This window comes from Pseudochaenichthys georgianus, chromosome 10 (assembly GCF_902827115.2).
Source record: "Pseudochaenichthys georgianus chromosome 10, fPseGeo1.2, whole genome shotgun sequence".
Lineage (NCBI taxonomy): Eukaryota > Metazoa > Chordata > Actinopteri > Perciformes > Channichthyidae > Pseudochaenichthys > Pseudochaenichthys georgianus.
In genome coordinates this window covers 28,667,506-28,679,191 of record NC_047512.1, presented here as the reverse complement: position 1 = coordinate 28,679,191, position 11,686 = coordinate 28,667,506, and the positions used below count along the sequence as shown (strand labels likewise).

Here is an 11,686-nt window from a genome sequence, read left to right as displayed (position 1 = left end):
ACATGAATAGTATAGAAGTATTCAGAGTACACACTGGTAGCCACAAATCCTCTTTCCACCATCACAGTGTGTCCCTGACCTACTCAGGGAACTGTATCATAAAATCCATAATACACACAATGTAATACATAAATAATGTATCATAATCTATCCCAGATAAGCATCCACAGCTGTTCCCTATCAGTCCTCTTGTCTTTTCCCTAGAGGACATGGTGACGAGGAGGAAGGCTGACCAAGCTCTCAGTCACTCTCTCTCCACCATTTCTCCCTCTCCCTCTCCTCCTCCCTCCCTCTTAAACCCACACCCTTGATGCAGGCAGGCGTGCACACACCGGCAGATTGAGTCAGCTTCCGCATCGCTCTCCCTTCTCTCCATCTCTGCTGCCTCTATCCTTCCACCGGTGGATTTCTAGCCCACTTCTGCCAAACACCGGTAAGAACGAATCATCCCTGCTTCAGTGTATTTCTCAATGTGTCTGTGTCGCTGTGTCTTTTTCTGCTTCTGTTTTAGAGACAAACAAAGGACCGGGGTGTGGCTGGATGAGCAGGGGCTGTTGGAAATGATGTGAAAACAGGGATGTTGGAGGATGACGAGGGAACAATGGAGATAATGCTTGAATCGTTAGGTTTACTGATTGAATTGAAGAACAGTGAGATTAGGACTGTTGCGGCTGTTGGTAAGATTAAGAAGCAATGTGTTGCTAGAGGGTAATCCAGAAAAGATTGTTTCAAGAGATAATTCAAATCGTGGCCTTGTTTCCAGTATGTCTTTTGGTTGTCCAAGGGATTGTATTAGGCCTCCTCTTCTGAATACAGACTAGTGATTTTTCAGTAGCTAGGTTTTCAAATGGCTGCAGGCTGATGTGTCACATTTCAGCAGCAGATTCTGAGCAGACTGTGGAAAATAGATTAGTCAGACCTGCGGCTAGGTCAGGAATATGACTGCAGTGGAGGATTGCCTGAATCCACCACGCTGCAGGGGTGGATGCAGAGGCAGAGTGAGAGAGGAAGAGAGGATATGGAGGAAAGAGAACAAAGACATCTGGCTCTGAGAGGAGGAAAACAAAGACAAAGAAAGGAGCAGACAGCTAGGTAAAACAAAAAAGGACCCATGTTCGCCAAAAAGGTATTGTGGAATATCAAGAGAGAGCATGTGCTAGACTGCCCCCGCTCACTGGCAGCCATGTCTGCACAGAAAGGTGTGGCTACGACACGTGCTGCTCAGTCAGTTACAGAACATTATCTTCAACATCAGACAAAGGCATTTAGATTTAGACAGCTATTGTGACGACTTGTAATTGCTCTTACATTACAGAATAGATCTAATACAATGTGCTGCTGCATTGTCAGTATGATGACTGACAGGAAATGGCGAAATCGGTGTGCTCAGGTGTTTTTCTTTCTATCTCCTCTTTCACAGCCAATATGTCTGACAAGCCTGATATGACGGAGATTTCCCGTTTCGACAAGGCAAAGCTGAAGAAGACAGAAACACAAGAGAAAAACCCTCTGCCCACCAAAGAGAGTGAGTGCCCCCTGTGTATGTTTCTGGGCAGAAGCCTTGTTCCCCCTGCAACAATTTTCCTGGCAGTAGCTACTCATCACTTTCACTGCCGTCAGAAGACTATACGCTTAGCAAGCGGAGCGGAAGGAAAACTATTTGCTGCAACATCAGCACATAATTCATATACAGCTAATGAAAACGCAGCACTCTCCCTGTTACATATTCACTAAACACAAGCCTGCTGACCTAAACTATCTTCTTTTTCCCTCCTCCAGCCATCGAGCAAGAGAGGAAAGGCGATGCCACACCTTGACTTCGAGCACATGAAGAAAAGATGCTGAGATGCCACAGCAAAAAGCACTTTTTTTTTAATCATCACAGTATTTCAATCTCTTGCTTTGTCTTCAGAAAAGGTTGCTTTTGAGCATCGCGGGGTGCCGTAAAGTGTTTAAGGCATGCCCTCATTGGGCATTCTCTTACCACATGGGTGGAAACACGTTAGCTTGGGTGCCTGTCTTGCACTGTTAGCCTATAGCTAACATGTCTCCAATATTGCCAAACTGGGGAGTGGTGTAGTGATGTAGCACAGAGAGAGAGGCAGGCATCCATGCTAGTGGGAGGGAGAGGGGGGTGTCTAAAGATGGGAGCAATCGGAGTCGAATCATGTGGGATGTTTTCTTATTAAACTTTTTACTTTTATTTATGAAATAAATATGAAGACGTGAAACCAGTCAGTCCTGTGCCTATTGCTGTCTCCTTTATGTCTGTGTAACACACACACTCATGAGTGCTCAGACATGGAATAAATACACTAATTAAAATGAGTTATCTAGATTACGGATTGGTCAGTACTGTATATTTAAGTATACAATTATGATTCACACCTTTCATGTGAGTATGAGCCATATTAGAGTAATGATATTTTACAACTACATTACTTTGAGTTCTTTGTACAAAAAGGGGCAAAACATATTGTACTGTTAATAATTTAAGAATAAGTGTTGGCTATATACTAATAGAAGAAGAATCCTAATAATCGCCTCAGGCTAAACACACACTCGTATAACAGAACACTGAATAAACACAATAAATCAACTGCAAAACTCTAATATGAATGAATAAATTATTTAAACAGAACTCCTTATATCCTCTCTTTGCCACTGGCAACAATAAGGCAGCCAGCCTGGGGACATTTCAAGCTATTTTAGCTCTATAAATTGATTCATGGACCAAAAAAAACCTCCAAAAATAATTCTGCCTTCTCAAATGTGTTTTTTTGTGTTGCCTTACCCTTCTATGACAATACATGTAAAAGGTTTTAGACTTTTGAATGTGCCAAGAAAACTATTTGAAGACCTTTTAAATATTTAATATCGACCAAATGATGAATGTGTAAATGATGAATGAATAAAAACACATTTAGATTAAATGTATACGAAAGATGACATGAGTTCCAGCCCTACTTGTTATCATTCAGTGTTGTACAGCAAGATCATAAAGACACTCCACAAGCAGTGCTGCTGGATGGTGTAGCTAGCAGGAGCTAGCTTGTTAGCTAGCAGTATAGATGCATTCCTCTGATAGGCTGGATTATGGTTGATTAAAAAGAGAGGAAGGAGGGATTGGTGACAACAATATTGTCATGGAGACGGACACCATAAACAAACGCAGCAGTGTAAAAAATACCACTCTGCATGGACGTTTGGAAAGGGCTATTTAAGATAATATATCAATCATTACATCGGAATAGGAATTACACTGCAGAACGAAAGATATTTCATTCAGTCAACAGACTATTGGATTTAATTCACCAATCAACAGTTTACACCATCTCGAACTGTGCAGTATTAACAATACCCAATCTCAGTAAAACTTGTGCCATTATTAAACTGTGCAATAACATTTAGGATTATTACTGTACAATGTATTTGTTATCAACAAACTGGTGTGCATTATTTACATGATTTATACACCCCTGTATATATTTGTATACACATTTTTGTTGAAATGTAGAACATGCACATTGTTTATTAACTTAATATGTAAATGTAAATAGGTGGATTTCATTTTATGTAATCTTCTATTTGCACATTTTTACTCCATATAAATATTTTAATTATATTTTATCTTGTTATATTACTGACACATATCGTGATAAATAAAGCATTCTGATTTCAAAACAAATTATGTTTCTCACTTTAAGGGATTTTTACTAAACCTTTTTGCAGTTATTGATATGTTATTAATGCCGCCTAGTTTAGATGTATTATACATTTGTATTTTGTTTCCCATGACACCCTCCTGCCACAATGTTAATCTACAGCCCGATCTGTGCCCTGACTGAAGTCTCTGGCTGGCGTCAGCAGTCCTGCCACCCTCCCTCGGCCTGTGAAGCCCGTCACCTCCTGAGCCTTTATTGCTCCATTTCTCTCACCTTGCACTGCCGTAAATCTCCCGTCAACACTCTGTTGAAGGCCTAATGTGTCTGAAATGTCTGTTAGAACAATTTAATTAGTGCGCATTTTTACTTGATGTTATTCCAAGCATGGCGTAATTTAAAAAGGTCCTGACCCTTCCGTCTCCCTCTTGAGCTGGAATACACAAAAATGCGTTGAAATACATTCCGAAATGAATATGGAGCTCTTAAAATGCTATTATTCTAATAGTATTGTTTTGCTTGTAATATATAATTAATAGTAAAACACCGTTGAATAAATTGTATTAATATAGTTACCAAATTGTACATTTGACAGCTGCCAAAAAATCGGATTATTAATGTAGCCTATTAATAGCACATTCATTAAATATATGTATTTTAATGACACTTAATCCGCGTGATTTGTCCTTGAAAGTTTCGGTGTTTAAGAGACATCTCGCACCCACGCTGCAACACGCCCATCTGGATAGATTGCTATTGTTTGCAGGTTATTAACCCATTCAAATCCCTAAATGAGCCTTCGGTTAGGGACAAATTGTGAAGCATCACAGATTGATTTTGCATCGCTCGGTATTATTTCCCAACAAGGTGATGAGGGGCTCGAGGTTTCAGTCTTATTGCAGTATGAATGTGAGCCATATCTAATTAGTAGGGATTATCCTCACCTACACCTCCTCGCTATTGTGCGGAGGAGCTCGCTCAGCTCTCTGCATATTGCCCGATGCGCAGAGTGTATTGTTGTTTTAGGGGATTTTGAGTGGTTTAGATGGGATTTGACAAGTATAAGCGATTACATGTAAAAACTGTAATGTTAATCAAAAACTCGTCTCGCATTAAATCACGGTATGAGTATGACATGACAGAAACTGGTATGATGACTTTTGACTAAATCAAGGATGATCAGCTAAATGAAATCTAATACTGGACTGGACTGGATAATCCCAGATTTGATTAATGAATGATCAACTTCATCGATCTTTAAATTTAAAACTACAAATCAGCAACAACAAAAAAGATGTCCCAAGCAAGACATTTACAATTTTATGGTTAGGAGGACATTAAAGCTGTTATTTGTTTATACTCTTGTAAATTCCAGACTGTTTTCACACCGAGTTGTTTTTCAGGAAAACATCTATTATCCTATTATCAGGACGATGCCAATGTCGCCGATGTGTGAGGGAGTATTTACATGACTATATACCATCAGCTCCTGAAAGACTTTATGACTTTGTAGTCGCAGTCTTTCTCCCTGGGGAACTGGTGCCATTTCCCAAACGTTTCCAAGTACACATTTAAGCCTCAGGACGGCATGTTGTCCTGTTTTTCCCTTAACGTATAACTGGAGACATATTTAATGTCTTAATGTCTAACAAAGTTGATTATGAAATATGGCAGGCCTCAGTGCAACAGTCAGCCTCTATTAAAAAACAAAACAATAAATCCTTGAATTCCAATGGTTTATGTGTCAAGATAGTTTTACAGTGATCTTACATATGTTTCGACTATTCGTCTTCTCGCATCATTTCAATATCCCCCACTTGATTTATATTATTATAAACATATAATCAATTAACTATGTTATTGATATGTGGTTCAATGTGTCCAATCATACTGCATATGCGTCCACTCGTCAAGAAAAGTGTTTAGGGATTAGAGCCTGGGAACGACAGGTGAATGAATAGGGGAGAGAGCGGGGGGGTGGGGGCTAATTTATTTGAAGGGCACTTATGCACCGAAGGCTCCTATTTGTCAAAAGGAATGGGCAATCAATGTCGTCGTGGACGTATTTTCACAGTCGACCGTTACCTGCAGGAAAAATCTGTCAAGGGGCCGGACCATATAAATATCATCAGCATGGCTTGAGCTAAATCATCAATTGCCTCTCCTCTCTCTCGGCAATAACATCTGGGATTAACACAAACAAAGTTCTCCGTTTAGAATACAGCTGTTATGGGACCTTTTTATTTCCTAGCCATGGTTCTATCCATGTGCTCTCATGCTCATCTTGCATTGGCTTGGTATGTGACCTACTTTTGGATTAATACGTTTATAACATACTTCAGTGTATATGTGTTTACTGGTGGTAAAGTGGCAAGGGACTAACATGGCTTTCTTGTTTTCTTTCTATAGGACGGTGAATAATTTCCTCATGACTGGACCTAAGGTAAATACATGTTGATCCAACTTTCTGGGCACGTTTTTGCGTTAAAACACTCCCGAAAGGCAAATATGTTAGCCGATTATTTTTTTTCATTAAAAACCTATTCTGAATGATTGAATGCAACAATGACTAACTTTACATTTTATTTTTCTCTCCCTAGGCTTTTCTGACATATGCCGGTAGTGTGCAAGTGGGCGCACAGAATGGAATACACGAGTGTAAACACCAGTTCGCGTGGGAGCGCTGGAACTGCCCAGAAAACACGCTCCAATTATCCACACACAACGGCCTCCGCAGTGGTAAGACATGTAGGTCCATATTCATATCATTGCATGACTTGCATAAGTGGAGTGGTGGAATTGTGGGGAGTTCAACTCCAACATTGTTCTTTTGTACAAAGTGAATTATTCAACACGAGGGGCTGATGTGGTCTGACCTCCATTGAGAAGAGACACAAACCCAAAGTATAAATTAATCACTGGGACCACAGCGATGAAACACCATACATGCACAACAGTATTGCACCCTTACGCACAACAATATGCCTTTACGCATGGTTTACGCACAGTAGTAAACTGCAGCCATTGCTCATTTATCGTTCCCAATTGGAATACAAACTAATCGACTCTATTTCACTTGTTATAGCAACAAGACAAACGTCTTTCGTCCATGGCATCAGCGCTGCCGGAGTGATGTACACGCTCACCAAGAACTGCAGTATGGGAGACTTTGACAACTGCGGCTGTGATGACTCCAGAATTGGACAAACAGGTAAATATCTATTTTATGCATAATCAATTTAGGTTACCATTAGATTAATTACGTAGTATTTGTTTTATCATTATGATAACTGAATAACAATGTATGTATTTGATTCACCAGGTGGTAGAGGGTGGATTTGGGGAGGCTGCAGTGATAACGTGGCGTTTGGAGAGAAGATCTCAAAACAGTTCGTGGACGCGCTAGAAGGTGGGCAGGACTCACGCGCAGCAATCAACCTGCATAACAACGAGGCAGGCCGACTGGTAAGATATGATTTTTCTTTACTCACTATATTTTATTATCACTTGTTATGGACAGTGGAAGAAGTGTTCTGGCTTTTAACCTGAGTAAAAGTAGCAATTCTACATTGAAAAAGCCCTCTGGCACAAGTGAATGAAAAAGTACCATTTGTGCGTAATAGGCATTCCAGATTCATATATGTAGAACTCATTTTAATAACTTCATATACTGCAACCGAAAAACATATCGTTTATGTATGACCTGTATTCGTTAATAATCTTTATCTGTGAATTAAATAGTAACTCAATTCGTTATATAAATGTAGTGGAGTTAAGTATAAAGTAGCATTTGTTGTAGTAAAGTAGATTAGTAAAGTAGTGCAAGTAAGTAGTAGTAGTACTTACTAGTAAATATACTTTATTATACAATACCACTATTTATTTACTAAATTCCAATATGTGCAATAAACTGAGGCCAGGGGAGGAAAATTGATGTTTTTTGGGGACATTTACGCGTGGGATGCAATCCAAGGAGGAGAAAGTAGTGTGAATAAATAACCAACTAACACGGTCCCTCTCTTTGCAGGCAATCCAAGCTACCATGAGGAGAGCCTGTAAATGCCACGGGGTGTCCGGGAGCTGCAGCATCCAAACCTGCTGGATGCAGCTGGCCGACTTCAGAGAGGTGGGGAACTACCTGAAGATGAAGTACGAACAGGCAAAGAAGCTGGAGATGGACAAGAAGCCGACAAGGTCTGGGAACAGCGCGGACAACCGAGCAGCCATTGCACTAGCTTTTAGGAGCATCGCTCGCACTGAGCTCGTCTACCTGGAGGATTCCCCGGATTACTGCGTCAAGAACCGGAGCCTGGGATTCCAGGGCCTCGAGGGGCGGGAATGTCTGAAGGGAAACAAGAACATGTCCCTGTGGGAGAGAAAGAGCTGCCGCAGGCTGTGCTATGAATGCGGCCTCAAAGTGGTGGAGAAGCGCATTGAGGTCGTCAGCAGCTGCAACTGCAAATTCCACTGGTGCTGCACGGTCAAGTGTGACAAATGTAGGCAAGTTGTTACGAAATATTACTGCGCGCGTAAACAAGGTGGCAGGAAGCCACATAATAAAGCCAAGCGCAGGAACCGTGCGCAACGCCACTGACTACTATTTGTTGCATTGGATCTCTATTTCTATTGTGGACATTAACACACATTATTCAGTATTACAAGAATGTAACTTTAATTTTCAACTTGACATATCAACCGACACCTTTTAATGCACTTGTTCTTTTGATTTGATTCTGACAAAACTCTCCATTCATGCTCACTCGTTTGTATTGGGTTTCAGGGATAACTGGTTTGTTGCGTCTGTAAATTGTCTTGTATTTTATATGTATTCTTAATTGAAATTATAATAAATATTTTTCTACAATACGCATGTCTCAATCCGATTTGTCACTTGCAGTCTTTTGTATATTGGTGCCCTGGTGTCAAACAGCCTTGGGCAAGACAATAAACTGTCTCCTAATGCCATCCTTTGAAGTGCGCATATAGGCGTTTCCTTAACTCGTCATCCAATCACCTTCCTCGGACCTGGGGGACAAAGAACAAGAGTTCCATTTGTTATTCATTCATTTAAGAGAGAAAGTGGCAGCACACAGGGCCAACATACCGAGGTTTCTACTTTGAGGGCTGAAAGGTGCAGGAGAAAATGGTGCACTTATTATTTTGGCTCCTGACTCTTTTATACAAAATGTGTCCGGGACATGCTTGGTAAGAAACGTTTTTCTACTTTGCCTGCATCGTTTCAATTTGTGAAGACCTAAGATAGGCTTTATTGATCTAATTGTTTATCCTCTATCTTGTTCTCAGGGTGGCGAGTAACTTTCTTATGACGGGACCCAAGGTAAATACAAAATATAACACTACGTTTAGGATAACATTTCAAAAATGTGAATCAGGCTAAATATAATTGATGTTACCTCTTCTGCAGACATATCTCACCTATTCAAGAAGCGTGCAGGAGGGCGCAATGAGTGGGATTGAGGAGTGCAGACACCAGTTTGCGTGGGACAGATGGAACTGCCCCGAAAGCGCAACTCAGTTTAAAGGACTGAGACGAGGTAGGTCGAGATTGTAAATGCAATTCCTGTAAAATACAAGTTGTGTGTAGGACTCTAAACGAAAAAAACGTACAGGCGTATGTGTTAAGAGTTACACAATTATTGAAGAAATATGTAGGGGCACATAAATAAATACGAATGTTGGTCTTATAGTTACACAAGTTGCATTGGTTTTAATTATGCCTTATCATGCATAAGCCCAATCGATTGTTTTCATATAAAAAGTTATAGTGACCAAGTATTGTTAGTATTATTATTGATTACGCAATGCTGATGTTATCCTATTTCCAGCCACCAGAGAGACCTCTTTCGTCCATGCCATCAGTGCAGCGGGGGTCATGTACACTCTGACCAGGAACTGTAGTCTGGGAGACCTCGAAAACTGCGGCTGTGATGTCTCCAAGAACGGTAAAATTGGTAAGGTTTGCACCAAAAATATAATCATTGTTTTATTATGACATGCACACAAAATGAATTATATATTGTTATGTTGTGTGCAGGTGGTAGTGGCTGGCTGTGGGGTGGCTGTAGTGATAACGTGGATTTCGGAGAGAGGATTTCCAAACAGTACGTGGACGCGCAGGAGACAGGTCAGGACTCCAGGGCTGCAGTCAACCTGCACAACAACGCGGCTGGGCGCCTGGTGAGTGCTTCTCCCACAACAAACATGTATCTGAAATTAAATCATTTTGAGTGGTTTGTAACTTTCCCATGTTTCCAACAGGCAGTGAAGGCAACGACGAGGCGCATCTGTAGATGTCACGGCATGTCTGAGAGCTGCAGTGTCCAAACCTGCTGGACGCAGCTGTCAGATCTCAGAGACATTGGCAACTACCTGAAGTTGAAGCACAGCCAAGCGCAGAAACTGGACATCAACAAGAAGCGCATGCGTGCTGGCAACAGCGCGGACAACCGAGGAGCCATCGTGGACGCGTTCGGCAGCGTGGCCCAGACTGAGCTCATCTACCTGGAGGACTCCCCGGACTACTGCAGGAGGAACACCAGCGTGGGGCTGTACGGCACCGAGGGCCGGGAGTGCCTGCAGCACGGGGAGGGGCTGACCCAGTGGGAGAGGCGCAGCTGCCGCAGGTTATGTCATGAATGCGGCCTGAAGGTGGAGGAGAGGCGCACGGAGGTAGTAAGCAGCTGCAACTGCAAATTCCAATGGTGCTGCACGGTGAACTGCGAGGACTGTTCTCAGGTGATAGTCAAACACGTGTGCGCCAGGAGGGAAGCGACTGATGGGCACGGCTACAGACGGAGGTACCGTGGACCCAAGTGAAACAAAATGGCGTCGTGGTAAACTCTGTTAAAAAAATGGCCCATGAGCATGTTAAATGTCTCTTTGCACTTGTTTGTATCCTTGTATAAAAACGTACATGTGTATTTATAAATATTTTCTTAAAATAAAATAAAAAGTTTAAAATACCTCTGAATGTGGTTTCATTTCGGTCAATAAACATTAGAATGTTTCACCTAATACATCCCAGGGTCATTGGATTTTAAGTGAGGGCACACAAGTGTCTATTAGAATAAGAATGCGGCGAATACACTCAGCCCAGGATTACATGGATAACATGGTGCAGCTCGCACCTATAGCCAATATGTTGATCCAGCGTTGGTCCACTGCCACTTTGATGTCAACGTGTATTGATTTCACTCAAAGAGCAGCAATGCTTTGTAAGATAAATTAGAGGAAGCATTTCCACCACTATAAATTACTTTTAGGGTTGATAATCCGGGACACTACACTACAGCCTGTAGTCTTTTGTAACATCCCACAGGCAATGCAAATGAATCACAATGCATCAAAGAGAGGACAGTGTAACAGCAAATGTGACTCAACTTTACTGTTGAAGCAAATTGGGTTCCAGATATTGCACTGAATCAATCCCACATTGAAAACAATAAACCATTTATAATCCTTTAATTTGCAAGTAATTAGTTCTAAGAGAAGCCTGGTCTCCGCCCCCTGACCTATCTGTGTCTGAAGAGCCATTCATCCACCTCCTCCTCTCCTCTACCCCCTGCATCTCCAAAAATCTTCCTCCCAGCTGGACATGTCATAAATCTGCCACTGTGTCAGCTCAGTGAGTGATGGCATGGATATTACCTGCATGGGGGGGGTCCATGCCTGGGGGACACGAGAGGGGGACGAGGCTGATTCAGGCAGTTAGTGAGGAGATAAGTGAGAAGTTACAGGATTAGCATTGCATTATACAGTTGATCAACTGGTGTCAGTTAAGGTTAGGCTGAGACGATATGAATATTTCATTTTAAGATTATCCTGAAAAAAGGTAGTGACTCCCGTTGTTATCCTGATAATAGCTTTAAATGTCACTCAAACATACTGGAAACTACATTTTGTTGAGAATTAAATATTCTTTACTGAAGTTAGGACACACCTTTTAATCAAACGAAAAACAAATCTCGTATAGCACAATCATAAATCATAAGGTCCCACTGGTT

General features: G+C 41.4%; 3 protein-coding genes across 3 annotated transcripts; all 3 read left to right on the top strand.

Moving 5' to 3' along the window:
- The first annotated feature begins 271 nt into the window (after positions 1-271).
- tmsb2 (thymosin beta 2) lies at positions 272-2,238 on the top strand. Its single transcript, XM_034092174.2, has 3 exons — positions 272-433; positions 1,421-1,525; positions 1,780-2,238. Exons 2-3 carry the CDS (start codon positions 1,426-1,428, stop codon positions 1,815-1,817), a joined length of 138 nt encoding a protein of 45 aa, XP_033948065.1. The 5' UTR covers positions 272-433; positions 1,421-1,425; the 3' UTR covers positions 1,818-2,238.
- Positions 2,239-5,891: 3,653 nt separating this feature from the next.
- On the top strand, positions 5,892-8,256 carry LOC117454341 (protein Wnt-8a-like). The gene is made up of 6 exons (XM_034093552.1): positions 5,892-5,959; positions 6,072-6,105; positions 6,263-6,401; positions 6,748-6,873; positions 6,985-7,127; positions 7,690-8,256. Exons 1-6 carry the CDS (start codon positions 5,892-5,894, stop codon positions 8,254-8,256), a joined length of 1,077 nt encoding a protein of 358 aa, XP_033949443.1.
- Positions 8,257-8,805: 549 nt separating this feature from the next.
- On the top strand, positions 8,806-10,568 carry LOC117454312 (protein Wnt-8a-like). Its single transcript, XM_034093497.2, has 6 exons — positions 8,806-8,867; positions 8,967-9,000; positions 9,088-9,217; positions 9,509-9,634; positions 9,718-9,860; positions 9,942-10,568. The coding sequence occupies exons 1-6, from the start codon at positions 8,806-8,808 to the stop codon at positions 10,497-10,499; spliced, it is 1,053 nt and encodes a 350-aa protein (XP_033949388.1). The 3' UTR covers positions 10,500-10,568.
- The last annotated feature ends 1,118 nt before the right edge of the window (positions 10,569-11,686 follow it).

Bases quoted from the DNA above. Each gene is read 5' to 3' on its own strand.
- tmsb2 (XM_034092174.2), top strand. From the start codon at position 1,426: ATGTCTGACAAGCCTGATATGACGGAGATTTCCCGTTTCGACAAGGCA. The intron at 1,526-1,779 runs GTGAGTGCCCCC...TCCCTCCTCCAG, and splicing joins CCCTCTGCCCACCAAAGAGA to CCATCGAGCAAGAGAGGAAA.
- LOC117454312 (XM_034093497.2), top strand. From the start codon at position 8,806: ATGGTGCACTTATTATTTTGGCTCCTGACTCTTTTATACAAAATGTGT. The intron at 8,868-8,966 runs GTAAGAAACGTT...TCTTGTTCTCAG, and splicing joins ATGTGTCCGGGACATGCTTG to GGTGGCGAGTAACTTTCTTA. The intron at 9,001-9,087 runs GTAAATACAAAA...CCTCTTCTGCAG, and splicing joins TTCTTATGACGGGACCCAAG to ACATATCTCACCTATTCAAG.
- LOC117454341 (XM_034093552.1), top strand. From the start codon at position 5,892: ATGGGACCTTTTTATTTCCTAGCCATGGTTCTATCCATGTGCTCTCAT. The intron at 5,960-6,071 runs GTATGTGACCTA...TTCTTTCTATAG, and splicing joins GCTCATCTTGCATTGGCTTG to GACGGTGAATAATTTCCTCA. The intron at 6,106-6,262 runs GTAAATACATGT...TTCTCTCCCTAG, and splicing joins TCCTCATGACTGGACCTAAG to GCTTTTCTGACATATGCCGG.